Below are 22,356 nucleotides of genomic sequence, written 5' to 3'. Positions count from 1 at the left end.
AGTGTGTTTAAAAATAATACCCTGTTACAATAAGACCAGGTGAAGACAGTAACAGACCCCTAGACTCCTTTCTCACCTGGTTGTAACATCAGTGATTTCAACCTCCATCTCAACTCAACTCCTCTCAGTCTAGTTTCCTCTTGTCCTCCCTTAATGTAAATTCCATGTAAACTGCCAAACGCCTTGACCTTGCCATTTCAAGTGGCCTTGCTCCCATTGTATCAATCACAGATAAGACAACTCTGATTACTTCCTTATTTCACTCTCCACCCCTTCCCCTTCCCACCCTGATTTCCTTCTGTGTCCACCCCTGGAAAAACCTATCCCCAATTCATTTTCAAACTTCACTTTTAAAATGCCAGTTTTCTAGCCTTTGGTTCTCCATTCACCATGACATTTCCACAGCTACTGATTTGCTCAACTGCACCCTCGCCTCCATCTTTGATGCTATAATATCCACTAAAACCATTACTCTGACACCCTGGCCATTTCTCCTGCTACAGCCCTCATCACTGCTCCCTCAAGTGCATGGGATGCAGACTTTAACAGATCTGGCTGGACCACATAAAGCAATATCAGGTCCTGCTCTCGTCTGCTAAAACTGCTCACTATTTCAGGATCATCCTGGAATGCAAGGATAACCCCCCTTCTTTTCTCTACTGCAAATGGTCTTCTTAAATCCCTCTCCCCTGTCTCCTCCACTCACATCTCCAACAATAAGTGTGAGGAGCTCTTGAACATCTTTATCACCAAAATTACGATCAGCTTCCTCCCTTCCCCTAGCCCACCAGGCCAAACTTCCTCCAAAAATCCCCTCTGTCCTAGCCCTGAACTTGCATCTTTTTCTAGTTTCTCTACTGTCTCCCCTCAAGCCCTCTCTGAGCTCAGCGCACCTTGTCCATGAGACCCAACTTCTGCTCCCTCAACCTTATTCCCACTAAACTGCTGACCACACAACTTCCCTTCCTGGTCCCCATGTAAGTTGATATTGTTAACTGTTCTCTCTCTCCAGGTACTATCCCTCTGTCCTTTAAATCTGTCATCACTACCCTACTCCTCAAAAAAATCCTTGACCCCAACATCTTTGCAAACTACTGCCCCATCTGCAATCTCCCATTTCTCTCCAAAGTCTTTGAACGTGTTGTCACCTTCCAAATCTTTGCCTATCTTCCCTGGAACGCCATATTGGAATCGCTCCAATCAGATCTCTGCCCCTTCCACAGTACAGAAAAAGCTCTTATCAAAGTCACAAACGACATTCTACATGGGCGTGACAAAGACTGACTCTGTGAAGCACCTTGAGGTGATCTATTGCATTAAAGGTGCAATACTATAACTACAAGCTGTTGTTATAGTTACCGAACAATCTATTGTTTAATTGTTAATTAAATTGTTGCTTTTACCTGCTAATGCTAGTTCTCACCTCTGAATCACAAGGTTGAGTTCAAGTCCCATTCAAGGACATGAGCACTAAGATCAAGGCTGACACTCCAGTGCAGTACTGCAATATCAGAAGTGCCATCTTTCGAATGAGTCATTAAACTGAGAACCCATCTACACTCCCAGGTGGATGTAAAAGACCCCATGGTGCTATTTCAAAGAAGATCAGGACAGTTATCCTTGGTGTCCTATCCAATATTTATTCCTCAATCAGCATCTCAAAACAGATTATTTCATCATTATCACACTGCTGTTTGTGGGAGCTTCCTGTGCACAAATTGACTTTACAACAGTGACTACACTTCAAAAGGACTTCATTGGGTGTAAAGTGCTTTGAGATGCTAGTGGTCATGGAAGGTGCTAAATAAATGCAAGTCTTTCTTTCTTTCTTTATCCCTCGCCATTTTCTATGCTGATTCAGTTTAAATATTATAAAAAATCACTTTGCTCTCTCCAAAGAAAATAGAAGTAGAGTTAAGCAATGTAAACAAAGCAAAGCCTGACTGGGACTTTTATACAAATAGGTATATAAGTATCCAAAAGTCATAAAGCATGGAATAATAAATTACTTTTCCCACCATCAAAAATGTATGTTAAACAATGGAAGCAAAATGCTTTAGACAGAACTAAGCCATCCCAAAACCAATGGATCAGATGAAAGCTCTGCAGTCCTACCACTTCCAGTCATGAATGGTGATGGACAATTAAACAATTAATGGGAGGAGGAGGCTCCTCGACAATGGCAGAGCCAAAGACAAGGCTGAAGCTTTTGCAACCATCTTGTGCCTAAGTAGCAAGTAGATGTACTTTCTTCACCCATTCCTGAAGTCCCTACCAATATAGAAGCCAGTCTTCAGCCAATTTAATTACTCCACGTGATATCAAGAAATGGCTGGGTGCAGTGCATACAGCAAATGCTATGGGCCCCAACGACATTCAGGCTGTAATGCTGAAATAGCTGCACTTCTAGCTAAGCTGCTCCAGTACAGCTACAATACTGGTATCTACCCAATAAAGTGGAAAATTATCCAGGTATGTCCTGCCCACAAAAAGCAGGACAAATCCAATCTGACTAATTGTCAACCCATCAGTGAACTCTCAATGATCCACAAAGTTATGGAAGGGGTTATCAACAGTGCTATCTAGCAGTACTTACTCTCAAACACCTGGTCACTAATGCTCAGTCTAGGTTCCAAAGAATCACTTGGCTCCAGACCTCATCACAGCCTCAGCCCAAACATGAACAAAAAAGCTGAATTCCAGAGGTGAAGTGTGAGTGACTGCCCTTGCTAACAAGTCAGTATTTGACCAAGTGCAGAATAAAGGAGCCATAGCAAAATTGAAGTCAATGGGAATTAGGGAAAACTCTCCACTGGCTGGAGCCACATGGCACAAAGGAAAATGGTTCTGGTTGCTAAAGGCCAATCATTTCAGCTCCAGGACATCACTGCAGGAGATCCTCAGGGAAGTATCCTAGGCCCAACCATCTTCAGCTGCTTCATCAATGATTGACCTCCTGACTCCTCAAAGCCATTCCACCATCCACAACGCACATGTCAGGAGTGTGACAGAATACTCTCTACTTGCCTGGATGAGTGCAGATCCAACAACACTCAAGGGGCTTATCACCATCCAGGACAAAGCAGCCCGCTTAATTGGCACCCCATTTACCACCTTAACCATTCACTCCCTCCCCCATTAGTGCATCATGGGTGCAGCATGTACCATCTACAAGATGCCCTGCAACAACTCGTTGCATCTTCATTGACAGCACCTCCCAAACCCATCATCTCTACCACATAGAAAGATAAGAGCAGCAGGCGCGTGGGAGTGCCATCACCACCTGCAAGTTCCCCTCCGAGTCGCACACCATCCTGACCCATCATTGCTAGGACAAATTCCTGGAACCCCCTACCTCACAGCATTGTGGAAGTACCATCACCAGACTGCAGCGATTCAAGAAGATGGCTCACTATCACATGCTCAAGGGAAATTAGGATTAGACAATAAATGCTGGCCTTGCCAGTTACACCCAAATCCGATGAATCAATAAAAAACACTTTGACGTGGACTTCAAACTCTGAACTGTTTTTTTAGGAATATTTCCAAGGTCTCGACCATTCAGGAACTATTACATTCCACATTATTAGGTACAACTCATTAATTCTCACACCATGGAAACTGCCCTCTATGTTATTTGCATATCATCACAACCCCAGCTGCTGGGAAAATCAGGGCCTGCCAGAACATTTTTTAAATGAGTGCATACAATTATTACCTGTTGTGTAACACATTCTGACACAGTATATAGATTTTCACCATTAGCTTTCTATTTACTTGGGGACAGGAGGTGATGGAACAAGAAGAGCAAGCGTACAGGAAATAAGTATTCTCTTAACAGGCCACCCACACACAATTTATATCTCATTTGTTTGAAGATACAGCCATTTGTGTAGCACAAATGTAGCAACGTTGTGATGGTACTAAAATATAATTTCTGTTACATCTCTGGATACTGTAGCTCAGCTTTGGCGCATGGACAAGTTTCTTCAGTCCCGGCCACCAAATCGGTTCCCTAGTCATTGACTCCATCTCGCTCTATGAGCACTGTCAGAGGCTGAAACAGACCGTCTGCAACTCGGTTCATCACCCGTCTCCGACCCTGCTTCAGTTCATCTGCTGCTGAAATTCCTCATCCATGCCTTTGTTCCCTGTAAACTTAACCATTCCAATGCTCTCCTGGCTGGCCTCCCATTTTCCACCTCCCATCAATGTGAGCTCATCCAAACATCGGTTGCCCATATGGTAAGTCTCAAGAAGTCCTGTTCGCATGTCACCGCCGTGTTTGTTAACCTGCATTGGCTCCCAGTCCGGCAGCATTTCGATTTTAAAATTCTCTTCCTTGTTTTCAGATCCTTCTAAGGTCTGGCCCCTCAATATCTCCGTGATCATCTCCACCCATACAACCATCCAACATCTCTGCTCTGCTTCAATTATGCTCTCTCATGCATCCCAATTTTCATCCTTTTCCCATTGGTGGCCAAACCTTCAGCAGTCTAGACCCCAAGCTCTGGAATTCCCTCCCAAAATCACTCGACCACTCTAGCTGTCTCTTCTCCTTTAAGATGATCCTTACAACACACCTCTTTAACCAAGTTTTTGGCTGCAAGTCCTAATATGTCATGTGGCTCAGGGCCAAATTGTGTTTGATAACACATTTGTGAAGCACCTTGGGGTATTTTATTATATTAAAAGGAGCTATGTAAATGGAGGTTGTTGTTGTGTTTGCCAAAGACTCACAAAATCCCAAGACAGTCTTTTACCTGTTCCTGGAGGATGGGCACAGAATTCAATAAGGAATTCAGGAGAAACTTCTGAGTGTTTAGAATGTGGAACATGAGTAGTTGAGGAGAATAGCATAGATGCATTTAAGGGGAATCTAGAGAAGTACATGCGGGAGGAATGAATAGAGGGATATGTGGATGGGGTTAGATGAAACAGGGTGGAAGATGTTCATGTGGCGCTTAACACTAGTTGTAGACCAGTTGAGCCAAATGGCCAATTTCTGTGTTGCCAATTCTATGTAACTCACTGAATTACGTCATTAAAATTTATTCAAATTCTCTTACAGATTTCAGTTAGTTCCATCATTTCTATCATGTTCTCCCAGACAAGTCCCAAACAAAAAATGTGCAAAACAAAGCTGAGAATTGTCAGCTCTGAGCCCTGGCATTCATTCTTATCAGCGTACGCGGAAGGCAGAGAGATGGATTCCCGAATGGAAGGCTCTCTGAGCAGGGATCTTTCCATGCACAATCGGAGATCAGCGATGGAGGGTTTTGCACAGAGCAGTGGCTCGAATGTATGCTGAGCCACTTTATAAACACCCAGGCTGTGCGTAACTGAGAGAGGTTGGAGCCCCTGTTTTACTACCTAAAGGGCTGCTCCTCAACTTCTCAACAAACACTCCTAAATCTTGGCCACCTAATATGGAGGGGAGCAGGCAAGGTGGACCTTCTCAAGGGTCTACCCTTGGGTCTGGCAGAAACAGCTATTCACAGGTCCTAGATGAGTGCGACCCACGGGGCTGGTTGATATGCCTCTGTTCCATGGCCTAGTCACAGCTGGGTGGCCCTGAAGAGGAACAAGTGGAGTCCACTGGTGCACTGAAGGCTTACTGTGACTAGCTGACACCATAGGATGTACACTGTTTAATTGATAGCAATAAAAGTATATTGATTTTTTTTTAAATGTAAGCCTCTTTAGTTTTGATTGATATTCAACAAAAACAAGAATTATTTGTATTATACAGCACCTTTAATGTAATAAAACAGCCACTGTGCTTCAAAGAAGCATAATCAGACAAAGATTGGCAGTGAAGCAAAAAATGGAACATTAGCTGACCAAAAACTTGGCCCAAACAGTAAATCTTAAGGAGTATCTTAAAGCGGGAGATAGAGAGGAAGAGGCTTTGGGAAAGAATTCCAGAGCTTGAGGTTGTTAACAGAGAAATAAAGGAAATCGCGAAACACGGAATTGGAAGAGTTGCAGAGTTCTTGAAGGGTTGTAAGGCCGGAGGAGGCTACAGAGATTGGGACGGACAAGTCCATGGAGGGATTTGAATACAAGGATGAATGTCGATGCACTGCTGAACTGGGAGCTAATATAATTCAGCGAGCAATGGGGCGATGGAAGAAGGTGATTTAGGATTTCACATGTCGCCAAATCACATTAGTGTGCCTGCTCAGATTTACAGAGCTGCTTTACCAGTTACTGACAGTGGGTTATCCCAAAACACCTTTCTTGGTTCAATCGAGAGAAAAAATAAGCGCAAGTGCCGATCTGAAATTAAAGGCGCGTCCAGTTTGCTCACTCTAAAGACAGATACGTGGCAATAACCCTAAAACACAACTGTTACCTCGCCAAATGCGGGAACTAGTTTTGGGCCCGGGGGCAGGTGTGTTTGTTAACCTGAGTCCAGGTGCGGAGGAGGAGGAAGAGGAAGCGGTCACAGCAACTCCCTCAGGTATTTCACAGTGAATATTTAACCCAACTCCCCGCTTCACTCCGTCAGGTTCTCTCAGACAAATCCCTGACTAAAAAAGTCGCCATTCACAAAACAAATATATTAAGGGGGGGGAGATGCCAACGCGAACTCCCAACTTCTTGCAGAAACTTTCCCTCCTCTTATCCCGGAGAAAGTACCAACTGATTCGGGACAGTGGCCTGGACGGCAAGGTGAGTGCCTGCTTATTATGGGATGCGTTACCTGAGCCGGGAGCAATTATGCTCCTTCGATATCTTGAATGATTATATAAAAACACACAACCTCTTTTTAACTGTTATATTTGGGTGTCTGGGACTTGCCAGGTAGTTCGAGAACCGAGCAACACCACTGCCTTCCTGGCCAGAACAGAAAATAAAAGCTGCATTTCACTCTGCGAACGAAACTAAAACGTTTAAACACAACCATTGTTTTTTTTTCTTCTTTACTAATGCTGAAAAAATCCTGTCAAATGCAGGAGAATGAGTTAAATTCTCACACATTTTCTCAATATTCGTGGTTTTCTACTTTTTAAAATTTGAATTGAGTCCCTTTAAAAAATATACAAATGAACGAAATTTTGAAGTTCCATCAGCGAGCCACTCTGTGCTATCTGATTCGATACGTAAATACCTAAAGGGGTAATACTCTGCAAAGAAAAATGGTACCTGTTTTTCCTGTACATGACCTGTGCTTTTGTTTTCGTTAATTCAACCGAAATATTGAAAAAAAAAACTGTTGAAAATACGTTTGAAAAAAGTTGCTGACTTAAGAAAAAGTAGTGGTTACTGTTTTGTTTCTGGTTCTTTAACAGCCTCAGGCTGTATTTACAAAATACTTTACTACAGCATTGCTAATTTATCACTTTGCAACTTTCAATAGACAGTAACTGGTACTATATATACTTGTAAAGGTACAGGTAATTGCTAAGCCTGTACATTAGATCCTCTGTTTCAAGAACTTAGTATCTATATGTGCTAATGGCATAAACATAGCATTTCACCTGGTTTTACAATAGTTAAAGAAGCTGATTTGAAGGATTTATGGAGCCTATAGAGGCATTTTATTTTAATATGGTGTGCAGTGGATGATGGAGGATTTACCATTGGGTATGTCAGCAATTTACAATGACCAAAGGAGTTGCAAACCACTCCCAGCTGTACTAAGAGTTAAGTTTAAAGTACTAAGTATATGTTCCTCTGATGCTTTCCATCATTGAAATATTATTGTTATGATATGGGTTCTTTTCCGATGCTTTCTGCTTAGTGCTCAAATCAAGAGTCGGCAACCACTGATCAAGCTGCACTCACTATGACCAATAACTTGTACAATGTGCCTTGGATGTAGCTTATCTGGTGTGAACAATGTTTCTTTTCTGTTGTGATTATGCCCCATAACTCCTAATCTCCCGAATCTGCCAAAAAATCAGTGTGTTGACAGGTCAGTCTGAACAGTGTTTATTAAGAGGCAAAAGTAATACAGGCAAAATAGTTCAATCAATACAATGAGTACAATAATAGAAAACTTGACTTCTCACCAGTACTGTAAAACCATTTCAAAACGACAAAAGTCTCACACTCGCCATTAGCTCTTTGCACTAACTTTCATAAATTATTCTGCATGTCCTCTATTTTAAAAAGCATTTGAATCCTGGTAACCTCCAGCTTGTATGGTGAGAAGTAAACTGAAGGACCTAGTCTGCCAGTCTGGTTAGATCAAGGAATCACAGAACTGTTACAGCAGAGAAGGAGGCCATTCAGCCCATCATGTCTGCACTAGCTCTCTGAATAAGCAATTCATGTAGTGCCATTCCCCTGCCTTCTCGTAACCCTGCACATTCTTCCTTTTTCGATAATTGTCTAATTCCCTTTTGAATGCCTCAATTGAACCTGCATCCACCACACTCTCTGGCAGTGCATTCCAGATCCTAACCATTCACTGCATGAACAAAAGTTTTTCCTCATGTCACCATTGCTTCTTTTACCAATTACCTTAAATCTGTGCCCTCTCATTCTTGATCCTTTCATGAGTGGGAACAGGTTTTCCCTATCTACTCTGTGCAGACCCCTCATGATTTTGAATACCTCCATCAAATCTGCTCTCAGCCTTCTCTTTTCCAAGGCAATTAGTCCCAACTTCTCCAATCTATCTTCATAAATGAAGTTCCTCATCCCTGGATCCATTCTCGTAAATCTTTTCTGGACTCTCTCCAATGCCCTCACATCTTTTATAAAATGCAGCATCCAGCATGGACACAGTACTCCAGTTGAGGCCGAACGAGTGTTTATACAAGTTTAGCATAACCTCCTTGCTCTTGTACTTTATGCCCCTACTAATAAAGCCTAGGATGCTGTATGCTTTATTAACTGCTCTCTCAACCTGTCCTGCCACCTTCAATGACTTATGCACATATACACCCAAGTCCCTCTGCTCCTGCACCCTCTTTAGAGTTGTACCCTTTATTTGAGACTGTCTCTCTGTATTCTTCCTACCAAAATGAATCGCTACACACTTCTCTGCTTGGAACCTCATCTGCCACCTGTCTGCCCATTCCACCAACTTGTCTATGTCCTTTTGAAATTCTACGCTATCCTCCTCACAGTCAGATGTCCCTTGCCTTTTTGAAGTTGAACTAGTGCAAAAAGATCATTTAAAACCAAAAATACAATTTTACAATTAATCACAGCATTCAAAAATGTGCTAACAGAATCTCATAGGGAATGATAACAACCTATTAATGGTCTAATAACCATGAATTTATTATCCTAGACTTGAATCCTAGGTTTAAGACTCCTAAATGATTCAAGTGCATGAAAAGAAAATGGTTTTGTAGACTCAAAACAAAATTATATGTGCCTGCATTTCAGGTGAAAAACAAATTTTAGAAGTGCCTTTGTCCTGCTATCCAATAGTTCCCTCTATCCCGTAACTAATTTGTTCACTGAATAGGATCAAACAGAAGAAAGCATTTTTTTCCAATAATATTTTCTTTATCTGAGAATTTTTCTATGACTATTCTTTTGTTGGTCCCTATGGAGGAGGCTAAGTTCACAGGGAGTAATGCATTTGTTGCCTTCCAGAATTACACATGACAGCCAAGTCATAGAGCTGCTTGTGAGAACTCGGTGTCACTTTAGAACTACTTGAATGATGTGACTGAAGAAGGAAGTTTAGTGTGCAGCAGTAATGGGAATCTGGCTATGGGGTAGTATGTGATCTTTAAATAAGTAACTACTTTATTAATGTATACCCACTTTCTCAATCACTAATTTACACTTCAGCAGGAAGTGTTGTGTGGCTGAATTTATGTGCAGAATTGAACAATAGTAAAAGGAATGTGTGGGAGCTGATAACACAATGTGATGATTTCCATTTAGAAAATGATTCTACAGGAATGCATTTTGTCTGGGACTCTCAAAAACGCTTCCAATGAAAGATACCACCTCCTACATTATGAAGTAATATATTAAAAAACAATTGCATTTGTATAACGTCTTTCACGACCACAGAACATCCCAAATGTTTTATAACCAATGAAGTAGTTTTGAAGTGTAGTCACTGTTGTAATGCAGGAAACACAGCTGTCAACTTGCGCACACCAAGCTTCCACAAGCAGCAATTGGGTTAATGACCAGATATTCCGTTTCTGTGATGTGATGAGGGATAAATATTAGCCGGGTCACTGGGAATATCTCTCCTGTTGTTCTTTGAAATAGTGCCATGGGATCTTTTACATCCAACTGAGAGTGCAGACAGAGCCTCATCTGAAAGTTTAACAACTCATCTGAGAGATGACACTTGATAGTTCAGCACTACCTCAGTACTACACTGCAGTGTTAGCCTAGATTTTTGTGCTAAAGTGCTGGAGTGGAACTTAACCCATTAGCTCCTGACTTAGCAGCAAGAGTGCTACTAACTGAGCCTATTGAATATCATGTTCCCCTCACACATTTTTTATATGAATTAAACTGTAAAGAAAATGTAAAGAAGTCAGTGGCTGGGATGTTCCGGGCCCTTGAGGACAGGGTCAGTGGGAAGAAGGCTGGCAAAATGGTGCGGGAATGTGTTTGGTGACATGCCCAATGCCTTCTTGCCGCCATGCTATTTTGACAGCAGCAGGAAAGGTGCCAGACAGCCCGCTCGCCGGATCCCTATTGAGCCACTTACATGCATTTGACCAGCGGTGGAGGAGGGGTGGGGGGGCCCTCCTTCCTGGGCACTTTGGCCCATGGAGGGCACCCCCCCCCCCACCCCGGTGGCAATGGCTGCCCCCATGGCATCAGCGCCACCTGCCCTCATCGACACACACCCCACCCACCTGCTGAAGCCTGCCTGACTGGCCCCGGTGCTCCAGACCCCACCTAGCTGGTTGTGAGGGCGCACGTCCATCGATGTGCCCTCGTCCTCCAGGTGCAGCTGCAGCAGTGGCCACCACTCCCAGTGGTACTGTTGAGCTGCCGACCCTCTGATTTGGCTGGCAGCTCTTGGGTACAGGCCGCTGTCCTTAATAGGGACGGAAGGCCCGCCGGTAGCCACTTAATTGTCTGCCACCCGTAAAATGTAGCCCCAGGTCCTGCCACCTGCCAAAGCGGGGTCATCTCCTGCTTCCGGCCCCAGTGACAGGATCACTGGTGCCTCTGAAAAATCTGGGCCAGTATCTTATTTGTGCCTATTATGATTAAACTAAATATAACTGTATGGTTTTATGAATGTCTGCTGCTTAATTCTTTAGACCTGCAGTAGTTGCAGCTTTCTCCAAGGACCCAAAGAATAAATGTAGTTTTAGCTTGGTAACAGTTCTATTGTTTCATTCATAACGCGTTAAGAGTTTGAAAGCAAACCACATTCGAATCCCAGCCTGAGTGCGAATGGTGTGAAGATTGGTCATACTTTCCCTGCTTGCTTGTGCTTTCCAAAAACACCAGTACTTAACACTGGGAAATGCCTATGAGAGTAATCACAGATGTAGCCCTAGGCCTTCCCACATTGTGGAACAGTTCACTTCCATTGGAATTATGCAAATATTCCAAAAATTCCTACAAATCTGTATTATCCTATAAGAATTTTAACATTGTCCAATATGGAGTTCTGCTTAAAAATAACTGGATCTCTATTATACAATGAGTACCAAAAAATATACCCAAGTGTAGTCAAAAAGATATGTTTGTTCTGTAGCAAAAGTTTAATTTTAAATTATCATGGCTATTTACATGTTCTATATACCTCTTGTCTGAAATTAAGTTCGTTCCATTAGTTAATTAGTTAATCTGTTGTATAATAGAATTAACAGAGATAATACTAACACTGTGTACAGATATTTAAAATTATTTAACAAAAGCTGGAAAAAGTAATGAGTTCATCTATTTAGTTAAAGTAGAAATGTGCAAATGAGTGGGAAAACAACGATTGTTTCATGTTGGCTAAACTTAGATCGACAGTTAAACTATTTAGACATTTTAATGTGATTGAATTTGATAAATATAAATGTCAATGTTTAGGCAATTTGTTTCAGTACAGGTGATGTTAAGAAGTGGGCCCTTACAATCACCTAGCTGTAGTGCTGAAGACCTGTACACCGGAACTAGCCACTGCCCTAGCCAAGTTATTCCCATGCAGCTATGACTCTGGCATTTATCCAAATTTGTCCTAACCCCAAAAAGCAGAACAAATCCAATTGTCAATTACCGCCATATAAACCTTTTCCCTATCATGAATAAAATGATAGAAGGAGTCATCAAGCAAAATCTATTCACCAATATCTTGCTTACTGCACACAGTATGGGTTCCACTTGGCTCCCGACCTTGTCAGTTTTGATCCAGGCGTGGCCATGAGCTGAATGCCAGAGAAGAAGTAAGAATTACTCCCTTTTACACCAAAGGCATTATTTAACTGTATGTGGCAGCTAGAAGCCCCAGCAAAACTGAGATCAATGAGGGTCAAACAAAGATGGCTGTGGTTGTTGGAGGTCCGGACAGTGTCTTTAGCTGCTTCTTCAATGACCTTCCCTCAGTCGCAAGATCAGGAGTGGGGCTGGATAGAGATCCTGGAATTCCCTACCTATAAATAATGGTAGGAGCACCATCTGCACCAGGTCTACGGCAATTTGAGTAGAAGGTCCGACAACACTAGCAGATTCTTGGGGCCACGAGGGATGGTCAATAAATGCAGCTTTGCCAGCATCGGCCACATCCTGAGAACAAATAAATTGAAAGTTGTTAAATCTAGGAGTTCAGGCCTGAAATGTTTAGCAGGTGTAGAGGAAAATAAATGCTGCTTTTAGTAAGAAAATTAAGCTGTGCAAATAAATTCTTTACTTGAAGTTAGCTGCTAATAAGCTAGTGTTATAAGTCAGTCTCGAAGCATTTTTCCATATTTTTAAAGGCAAGATTGCAGAGATATAAGAAATTTTCAGCTTTTCCATTTTTTGAGACTGGGGTTTGGGGGGCTTCGAGGCAGTGACTTTTATATTTTTAGATAATACTTGTGTACAGTTCCATGTGAGTCTTGATAAGAATTGTTTACAACTAATCTTTTTAGAATCATTGAAACCATACTAATGGAGATCATGGAGTATTCTGCTAAATGACACAACATTCTTCCTATTTGATTTTACTGTCTTATAGTCTAGCAGATTGTATTGGTTTTTGTGGAAGGAACAACTGTTTTTTCTGGTTAGCAGGCCATGATTTTGGTTGCTGCTGCCGCTGGTGGAACGTGTAATGCTGTCAGTGGCATGGCCAAAAGCTGTGGTTGTTCTCTTTAGAGCAGAGAAGGTTAAGAGAAGATTTGGTAGAGGTGTTAAAAATCATGAAATGTTTTGCTCGACTAAATAAGGAGAAACTGTTTCCAGTGGCAGAAGGGTCAGTAACCAAAGGACACAGTTTTAAGGTGATTGCCAAATGAAACAGGTAACATGAGGGAATAAAAACAAGAAATGCTGAAAATACTCAGCAGGTCTGGCAGCATCTGTGGAGAGGGAATCAGAGTTAATGTTTCAGGTCAGTGACCTTTCTTCAGAACTGGCAAAAATTAGAAATGTGAAATGTTATAAGCAAGTAAAGCGGGAGTGGGGCAAGAGATAACAAAGGAGAAGGTGTAGATAGGACAAGGTCACAGAATAGCTGACCAGAGGGTCATGGAGCAAAGGCAAACAATATGTTAATGGTGTGTTGAAAGACAAAGCATTAGTACAGATAGGGTATTAACGGACAGAAAATTGAACAGCCGTAAGTACAAATATGAAAAAAAAAACAGCGGGTAAGCAAACTTGACAAACTAAGATGAAATAAAACACACAAAAATAATATATAAAAAAGAAAAAATAACTAAAAATAAAAGTAAAATGGGTGGCCATCATGCTCTGAAATTATTGAACTCAATGTTCAGTCCGGCAGGCTGTAATGTGCCTAATCGATAAATGAGATGCTGTTCCTCGAGCTTGCATTGATGTTCACTGGAACACTGCAGCAATCCCAGGACAGAGATGTCAGCATGAGAGGAGGGGGGAGTGTTGAAATGGCAAGCAACCGGAAGCTCGGGGTCATGTTTGGGGACTCAGCGGAGGTGTTTCGCAAAGCAGTCACCCAGTCTGCGTTTGGTCTCCCCAATGTAGAGGAGACCACATTGTGAGCAGCGAATACAGTATACTACATTGAAAGAAGTACAAGTAAATCACTGCTTCACCTGAAAGGAGTGTTTGAGGCCTGGGATAGTGAGGAGAGAGGAGGTAAATGGGCAGGTATTACACCTCCTGCGATTGTAGGGGAAGGTGCCATGGGAAGGGGATGAGGTGGTGGGGGTAATGGAGGAGTGGACCAGGGTGTCGCAGAGGGAACGATCCCTTTGGAATGCTGACAGGGGAAGGGAGGGGAAGATGCATTTGGCAGTGGCATCACGCTGGAGGTGGTGGAAATGGCGAGGATGATCCTTTGGATATGGAGGCTGATGGGGTGGAAAGTGAGGACAAGGGGATCCCTGTCGCAGTTCTTGGAGGGAGGGGAAGGGGTGAGGGTAGAGGCGTGGGCAATGGGCCGGACACGGTTGAGGGCCCTGTCAACCACAGTGGGGGGGAATCCTCGGTTGAGGAAAAAGGAAGACATATCAGAAGCGCTGTCATGGAAAGTAGCATCATCAGTGCAGATGCATCGGAGACGGAGAAACTGGGAGAATGGAATGGAGTCCTTGCAGGAGGCAGGGTGTGAAGAAGTGTAGTCGAGTTAACTGTGAGAGTCAGTGGGCTTATAATGGACATTAGTAGACAGCCTATCCCCAGAGATGGAGACAGAGAAGTCGAGGAAGGGAAGGGAAGTGTCGGAGATGGACCATGTAAAGGTGAGAGAAGGGTGGAAATTAGAAGCAAAGTTGATAAAGTTTTCCAGTTCGGAGCAGGAGCAGGAAACGGCACCGATACAGTCATCAATGTACCGGAAAAAGAGTTGGGGGAGGGGGCCTGAGTAGGACTGGAACAAGGAATGTTCGACATATCCCACAAAAAGACAGGCTTAACTAGGACCCATGAGGGTATCCATAGCAATACCTTTTACTTGAAGGAAGTGAGTGGAGTTGAAGGAGAAGTTGTTCAATCTGAGAACAAGTTCAGCCAGGTGGAGGAGGGTGGTGGTGGATGGGGACTGGTTGGGCCTCTGTTCAAGGAAGAAGAAGAGAGCCCTCAAACCGTCCTGGTAGGGGATGGAGGTGTAGAGAGATCGGACGTCCATAGTGAAGAGGAGGCGGTTGGGGCCAGGAAACTGGAAATTGGCAAAATGACGTAGGGCATCTGAAGAGTCATGGATGTAGGTGGGAAGAGACTGGAACAGCAGAGAAAAGATACAGTCAAGATATGAAGAAATATAGGTAACAAGACAGGTAACATGAGTGGGGTGACATGCTAGGCCCCCACCTGCCAAGAATGAGGCACATTAATTTTGTCACAAACATTGATTTTAAACTGTTACTGGAGTTAAGAAATGACTTATTAAACAGATCAGCCATGGCTGGAAGAGATACTTGCATAGTAACAGTCAGTGTTTGGAAGGACAAAGCAGCCATTCCCTGACATTCAACCCACAATGGACTTTTGATCACCAGACTTTGAAGATGGGGGAGTTCGCATTCCAGGTTGACTGCTAAGATGGCCGAATACACAAACGGACATGGTCAACAAGCTAGTCACATGACTAACCTGCTGAGCAACCTGAGTTTTTTGAATTTGTACAAAATGTTTGGGCAGAAAGTTTGTTTGCTCCTGGACTGAGAAGATCTCTCTCCTGTCTGCTCCCATCTCTTTCTCACAAGCCTCTGAATCCACTGAAGACACATGAACCCCATGAGAGAAAAGTCTCTGACAGCGAACAAGGTTTAAGAAGAATACTGGGCCCGAACGAAAAGCAAGATCTACCTACAATCAAGGACTCTACAGTGAGATCGAAGAACCGTAACAAAAACTCTTCAGATGTTTCCTCAAATGTTTCCACTTTATTTTTGTTCTGCTCTTTTGTGTCTCTATTTGCATGTGTGTATTGCATTTGCATCCTAGCATGGGAGCATTGTGTATCCGTAGGCGTTAACCAAATTAGAGTTCAAGTTTAATAAATTTCAACTTTTCTTCTTTAAACCTGAGAAAGCCTGTGCTGGTTTCTTTGCCTTTTATTGGAAAGCAGTGAAAAGGGATTCACCAAGGGGGAGATGAAAACAGTGTGTTTAAAGTTAAACCCTGTTACAGTAAGACCAGGTGAAGGCTAAAAGGGAACGCTAGATCTCTTTCTTACTTGGTCGTAACCGGGTGGAAAAAGTTATGCTGTGAGTTGTTGCGATCTGGAATATGCTGCCTGAAAGGGTGGTGGAAGCAGATTCAGTACTAAAGGGAATTGGATAAATACTTGAAGGGAAAAGCTTGCAGGGCTATGGGCAAAGAACATGGGTGTGGGACTAATTGGATAGCTCTACCAAAAAGCTAGCAATTACACGATGGGCTAAGTGGCCTCCTGCGCAATATGTATCTACGATTCTAATGTTACAATGTTACTTGAAATTTACATGCTGATTATTAAATTTCATGAGTTGTATTGCAGTTTTGAGTATAATAAAATCATTGCCCCAGCTATTGGTTCACGTAGCACCTGTGTTTTTAGGCACTATACAGGCTCCTAAGTCCTAGGAATGGTGAGCATTTTGGCTAAGGTCAAACAAGGTGTCCTTTACCCGTGCCTGATGCAGGCACTGGCCCTTAGTATATGCATATGAGGGGTCTAACATCAACTTGAGGTCCCTGCTGCAACGTTGGTTTGCCTTTTACTGACTGAACTCCAGGAAACCAACCCCACCAATTGCCTGCAGAAAAAGGTAAGTAACTTATCTGTAAACTGCTCTCCTGATTACTGCCACACCTGGCTTCCCTGGCCCCAACTTCTGATCTCCCTTCTGTGTGCAGTGCACATTGCACTTGCCTAATGAGAATGATGGCAGGACCATGGCAAATTAGCCCACTGTCCTCACTAGTAATGTACTAGTTTGCTGCAGGCCCCTGTGGCAGAATGCTGGTCTTTACGGAGAGGTGGGAATTAATTTAGCTGGATGGAATGCCCAGAGTGAATCCGGGATAGAGGCAAATGTAAGCTGGAAGCAGCTGTGCTCTAATATAGAGTTGCGAGAAGCACTCTTGCGCTTTCTACCTCCTCGTTCAAGTTAAGTATGACTTAAAAATGTAACTTTTTGGGGATGGCCTCCAGCAGTCCCTTTAGACAGTCTACTGCATGTGATCGGATAATCCTGAACACTGCAAGACCAATGCCTGCTACATTTAGGATAAACCAACTTCTGGTTTGTGTTCTAAAACAGGCACTAGGCCACATGAACTTACCAAGAAGAGGCTTAATGAATATTTTTGGTGACTGAACCTATATGGCTCTTTACATGCTTCTGATGCAGTTCAGGTGCGTGAGGTGTTTGTATGCATTTTCTGCCTGGAAAACTGGTGCAACCAGGCCCAATTTTACCATTCCTCCCCCCTACCTTTATCTGAATCTCTAATCCAATTTCCCTGCCCTTTCTCTATTGGTTTATAATTCTTCCTTTTTTGAATATTTATCCAATTTCCTTTTAAAAGATTATCTAAGCCTCAATAGCCACTTGTGATAAACACCTCCATGTGGAAAAAACGTCTTTTCCCCTTCTCTACCATTCCTGTTCTTCTAGTTAATTCTTCAACTAAATTCGTCAGAATCTTGCCATAGAAAGAAAAAAACTTGGAATTCATTCGAACCTTTTGGTTCGAAATTGGGACAGTGCAAATCACTTCACAACCATTTCATTGCTTTTTACTGTTATGTGGGGAAAATATACACTACATTGTGCCCCTAGCTCAAAGAAAGGCAGGACTGGAGCTAAATATTCCTGGGAGCATGGTGTTCCAGAAAGAAAGGAAGAGGGGTGGCATTGTTGATTAAGGATAGTATTACAGTGCTGGAGAGAGAGGATGTCCGAGAGGGATCAAGGACAGAATGTTTTTGGTTAGAGCTAAGAAACAATAGAGATAGATACCATTACACGACTGGGATAAGTACAAGCAAAATACTGCAGATGCTGGAAGTCTGAAATAAAAACAGAAATTGCTGGAAATGCTCAGCAGCTCATTCCCTAGAACCAGATCCTTCAATGCCATGTTCCTCGTTGGACTGGGAAAAAAAACTGATGTAGAAACACAGACCTGAAATGGTAACTCTGCTTCTCTCTCTACAGATGCTGCCAGACCTGCTGAGTATTTCCAGCCAACCAAAAAAATGATCCACCTATTCTAATCCCACCTTCCAGCATTTGGTCCGTAGCCCTGCAGATTGTGGCACTTAAGGCGCATATCCAGACTCCTTTTGAATGAATTTAGGGTCTCTGCCTCAACTACCCTTTCAGGCAATGGGTTCCAGACCCCCACTACCATCTCCGTGAAAAAGTTTTTCCTCATCTCCCCTCTAATTTTTCTACTAATCACTTTAAATCTATGCCCTCACGTCACTGACCTCTCTGCTAAGGTGAATAGACCCTTCACATCCACTCTATCCAGGCCCCTCAAAATTTTGTACATTTCAATCAGATCTCCCTTCAGCCTTCTCTGTTCTAAGGAGAACAACCCCAGCCTGTCCAACCTTTCCTCATAGTTGCATTTTTCCAGTCCTGGCAACATCCTTGTAAATCTCCTCTGTACCCTCTTCAGTGCACTTACATCCGTTCTGTAATGAGGTGACCAGAACTGCACACAGTACTCAAGTTGTGGCCTAATCAATGAGTTATGCAGTTCCTGCAAAACCTCCTGGCTCTTATATTCTATACCTCAGCTAATAAAGGAAAGGATTCCATATGCCTTCTTAACCACCTTCATCGACCTGTCCTGCTACCTTCAGGCATCTGTGGACATTCACTCCAAGGTCCCTTACTTCCTCTACGCTTCTCAGTATTTTCCCATTTATTGTGTATTCCTTTGCCTTGTTTGACGTCCCCAAATACATCACTTCACACTTCTCCAAGTTGAATTCCATTTGCCAATTTTCTGCCCATCTGACCAGACCAGCAATAACTTCCTGCAGCCTACAGCTATCCTCCTCGCTATCTACCACATGGTCAATCTCTGTGCCGTCTGAAAATTTCTTGATCATGCCCCCTACATTTACGCCCAAATTGTTAATATATACCACAAAAAGCAGGGTACCTGACCTTCCCACCGCACCCCGCCCACCACAAAAGTCCATAAACTTTTAACTTCAACCCTTTATCACCATCCCCTCCACCAGTAAGATTAATTTGATCCCACTCCCCCACTGCACTGAAATACTTACCTGCTCCCCCCTCCCCACCAGTGTCCCGCATCGGATCACCGAACGGAGATCCAACGGCGCTGGAGTGCCGGCTGCCACCACCAATATAGCATCGGAATGGATGGCAGGAGTGGGAAAATATTTAATTCATTCATTTGCATTTTTGTGAATGTTATTGCTGCTCCTGTCGCTATGAGGCCTCGCTGCCACTGACGGTATTGTACTGGGCCTTCCTGGCGACAAGGCCCATAGTGGGCCGCTCCTGGAGACATTTTCTGCCCCCCCTGCCATGACTCCTGACCCCTCTATCTCTTCTGTCATTCAGGGAACTGTGTATTTATTTATCCTACCTTTCCCCGTCATCGGAATGTATCTCGACTGTATCCAGATTATTTCCTTTTTAAAGGCAGCCCATTGTTCAATTAAAGTTCTGCCTGCCAATCTTCTATTCCAATTTACCTGGGCCAGATCGGTTCTCCCCCATTGATTTGGTGGGCCGAAGGGCCTGTTTCAGTGTTGTATCTCTCTATGACTCTATGAAATTGGCCCTCCCCCAATTAATTATTTTTACTCTGTTTTGCTGTCTGTCATTTTCCATAGCTAACCTAAACTTATGATACCATGCTCACTGTCCCCTAAATGTTCCCCTACTGACAATTGATCCACTTTTCCCAACTCATTCCCTAGAACCAGATCCATCAATCCCACGTTCCTCATTGGACTGGAAAAAAACTGGTGTAGAAAGTTCTCCTGAGCACACTTTAGAAACCTTTCCCCTTCGCTACACTTTACTATATTCCCAGTCTATAATAGATAATCAAAGTCCCCCATTATAACTGATCTATAGTTTTTACACCTTTCTATAATTTCCTTGCAAATTTGTTCCTCTATATCTTTCCCACCATTTGGAGGCCTATAGAATACACACAGTAGTGTGATAAGAATGGAAAGTACTGAAATTTCATTCTGGTGAAAGGTCACAGACCTGAAACATTAACTCTGTTTCTCTCTCCACAGGTGCTGCCAGACCTGCTGAGTATTTCCAGCATCTTCTGTTTTTATTACAGTTATTCCTCTTTTATGGCCACGTGGTACGATGTGGGTGGTTCCCACTTTTCGGGCTGCATTTTACATGTCCGCTGCTGAAATCGGCGGTGGACGTAAACTATGGTGGTCCACCTGTGTGGATCGCACGTCGTGGAGCCACAGTGATATTAAACGCAGTGGCTCATTTCAATGGCCAGGGCGGACCCCTCCCTGATGACGTGGAGGGGGCGGGTGGTCCATCCCCAGCAATGGCACCAGGCGCCATTGCACAGGCACCAATGCCATTCTTAAAGGGCTTCAAGCCCTTCCATTTAATTAAAATTTTTAAAGAGATAATGAGTTAAAATTTATTCAAAAAAATTAAATAACTGTTTCTACCCCCTCTCCACTCCCCAATAACCATACAATTCATTCCTTGCCCTCTCCCCGCACCACCCCCCCAACAAAATACTAACCTTGTGTACCTGACCTTCCCTGCCCCCTCCACCACAGTTCATAACCGTGAACAGTACCCCTTCCCACCATCCCCTACACCAATCCAATGAGCTTGTCCCTGCTCCCGCCCACCCACACTGAAACACGTACCTGCTCCCCGCTCCCCACCAGTGAACGGGTTTCCGAAGGCGCAGGAGTGCCGGCCACCAGCAGCAATATCGCTCCAGGACAGACAGCAGGAGCGAGTAAGAAATTAATTCATTTATTTAAATTTTAATTATGCAAATTTGGCTCCTGCCGCCGAGTGGTGGAGGGGCCGCCATGAGACCTTGCCATTGCCGGCAATATCGGGCTGGGCCTTCCCGGCGTCGAGGCCCGTGGTGGGCACGTGTTGGAGGCACGACAGCCCCTTCAAAAGAGGCGGCAGACCTCCAAGGAGATGGAAGATAAAGCCCCCCAGCCCCCGGGCACGGGAAGCTGTGATGGGCCCGGCGTGCCCCAACCCCAAAGCGCCACACGTAACAACGTGGCCAACGCATGCCAGCTCCGGGACACCGAGAGCAAAGACACGTCTGGCGCACCTCCGGGAAGCCGGGAGCAGTGATGTTTTCGAGGAGGAACAGAGGGAAGCAGCAGAGGACAACCCAATCCTTGCTGCCTACAAGACCACCCCCCCCCCCCCGATGTCACCCTAACGGAACAAACTCTGCATGAAAAACCAGGAGGGGTTTCTGAGCCCAACTAATGTGAAACAGCTTGCTCACACGATGGGTATGCAGGAACATCCCGAAGGACTGGGACTAGCAAGGACAAATGGGATGGGAAGCAACAAATAACTTTAAAAAAAATGGGTGTAAGGATTGCTTCCATTAATGTGCGTAGCATTAAATCTACTACGCGATGTGTTTCAACCTTGGATTACCTCGCCAAGGTCAAAGCCGACCTACTGTTTCTGCAGGAGCGTGGAATACCACACTTCAGCACCTACAGGCAGTGGTGGCAATGGTGGTCCCACGGGCCATCGAACTGGTCGGGGGGTAATGATTGCCGTTTCTCCAGCATAGGTATTCTGCTGTGGGGAGGTAACTTCACCATCTCCGAAGTTAAGGAGGTGGCGGGCGGTCGCCTCCTCGTAGCAGACGTGATGTACAACAACGCTCCGCTCCAATTGATCAACGTGTACGCCCCGGTACAACGCAGCGAGCGGCTGACCGTCTTCCAGCAGCTCCCACTGCTGCTGGCGACGTCCAGGCCGGTCATCCTAGGCGGTGACTTAAACTGCATCATCGATGCTGCTGGCTGGACGATCCGGCAGTGACAACAGCAAACTGGACGTTACGTCCAGATTCCTAATAAAAACAGTTAAAGATGCCAAACTGCGCGACGTCTTCAGCAAACCTGCAGATGGAGCGCAGCGCAGATACACATGGTCAAGATCGGATGGGTCTGCCCGTTCCAGGATTGACTGCCTGTTTGTGTCCCGTGCTGTCACGGTCGGATCCGCCGACATCAAGCCGGTGTTCTTCTCCGACCACTGCCTCTTACTGGCCGACTGTCACTTACAGGACGACCAGCGAGTTGGCAGG

General features: G+C 44.0%; 1 protein-coding gene across 1 annotated transcript in view; it reads left to right on the top strand.

Moving 5' to 3' along the window:
* Positions 1-6,455: 6,455 nt before the first annotated feature.
* LOC137378766 (calcium-transporting ATPase type 2C member 2-like) overlaps positions 6,456-22,356 on the top strand; it is a 113,594-nt gene continuing 97,693 nt past the window's right edge. Inside the window, exon 1 of the mRNA XM_068049151.1 lies at positions 6,456-6,678. Coding sequence (XP_067905252.1) covers positions 6,583-6,678 — 96 coding nt within the window. The 5' untranslated portion in view covers positions 6,456-6,582. The remainder of the gene's footprint in view (positions 6,679-22,356) is intronic.

This window comes from Heterodontus francisci, chromosome 17 (assembly GCF_036365525.1).
Source record: "Heterodontus francisci isolate sHetFra1 chromosome 17, sHetFra1.hap1, whole genome shotgun sequence".
Lineage (NCBI taxonomy): Eukaryota > Metazoa > Chordata > Chondrichthyes > Heterodontiformes > Heterodontidae > Heterodontus > Heterodontus francisci.
Note: the sequence above shows the minus strand (reverse complement) of the source record. Positions and strands in the feature narration are given on the sequence as shown.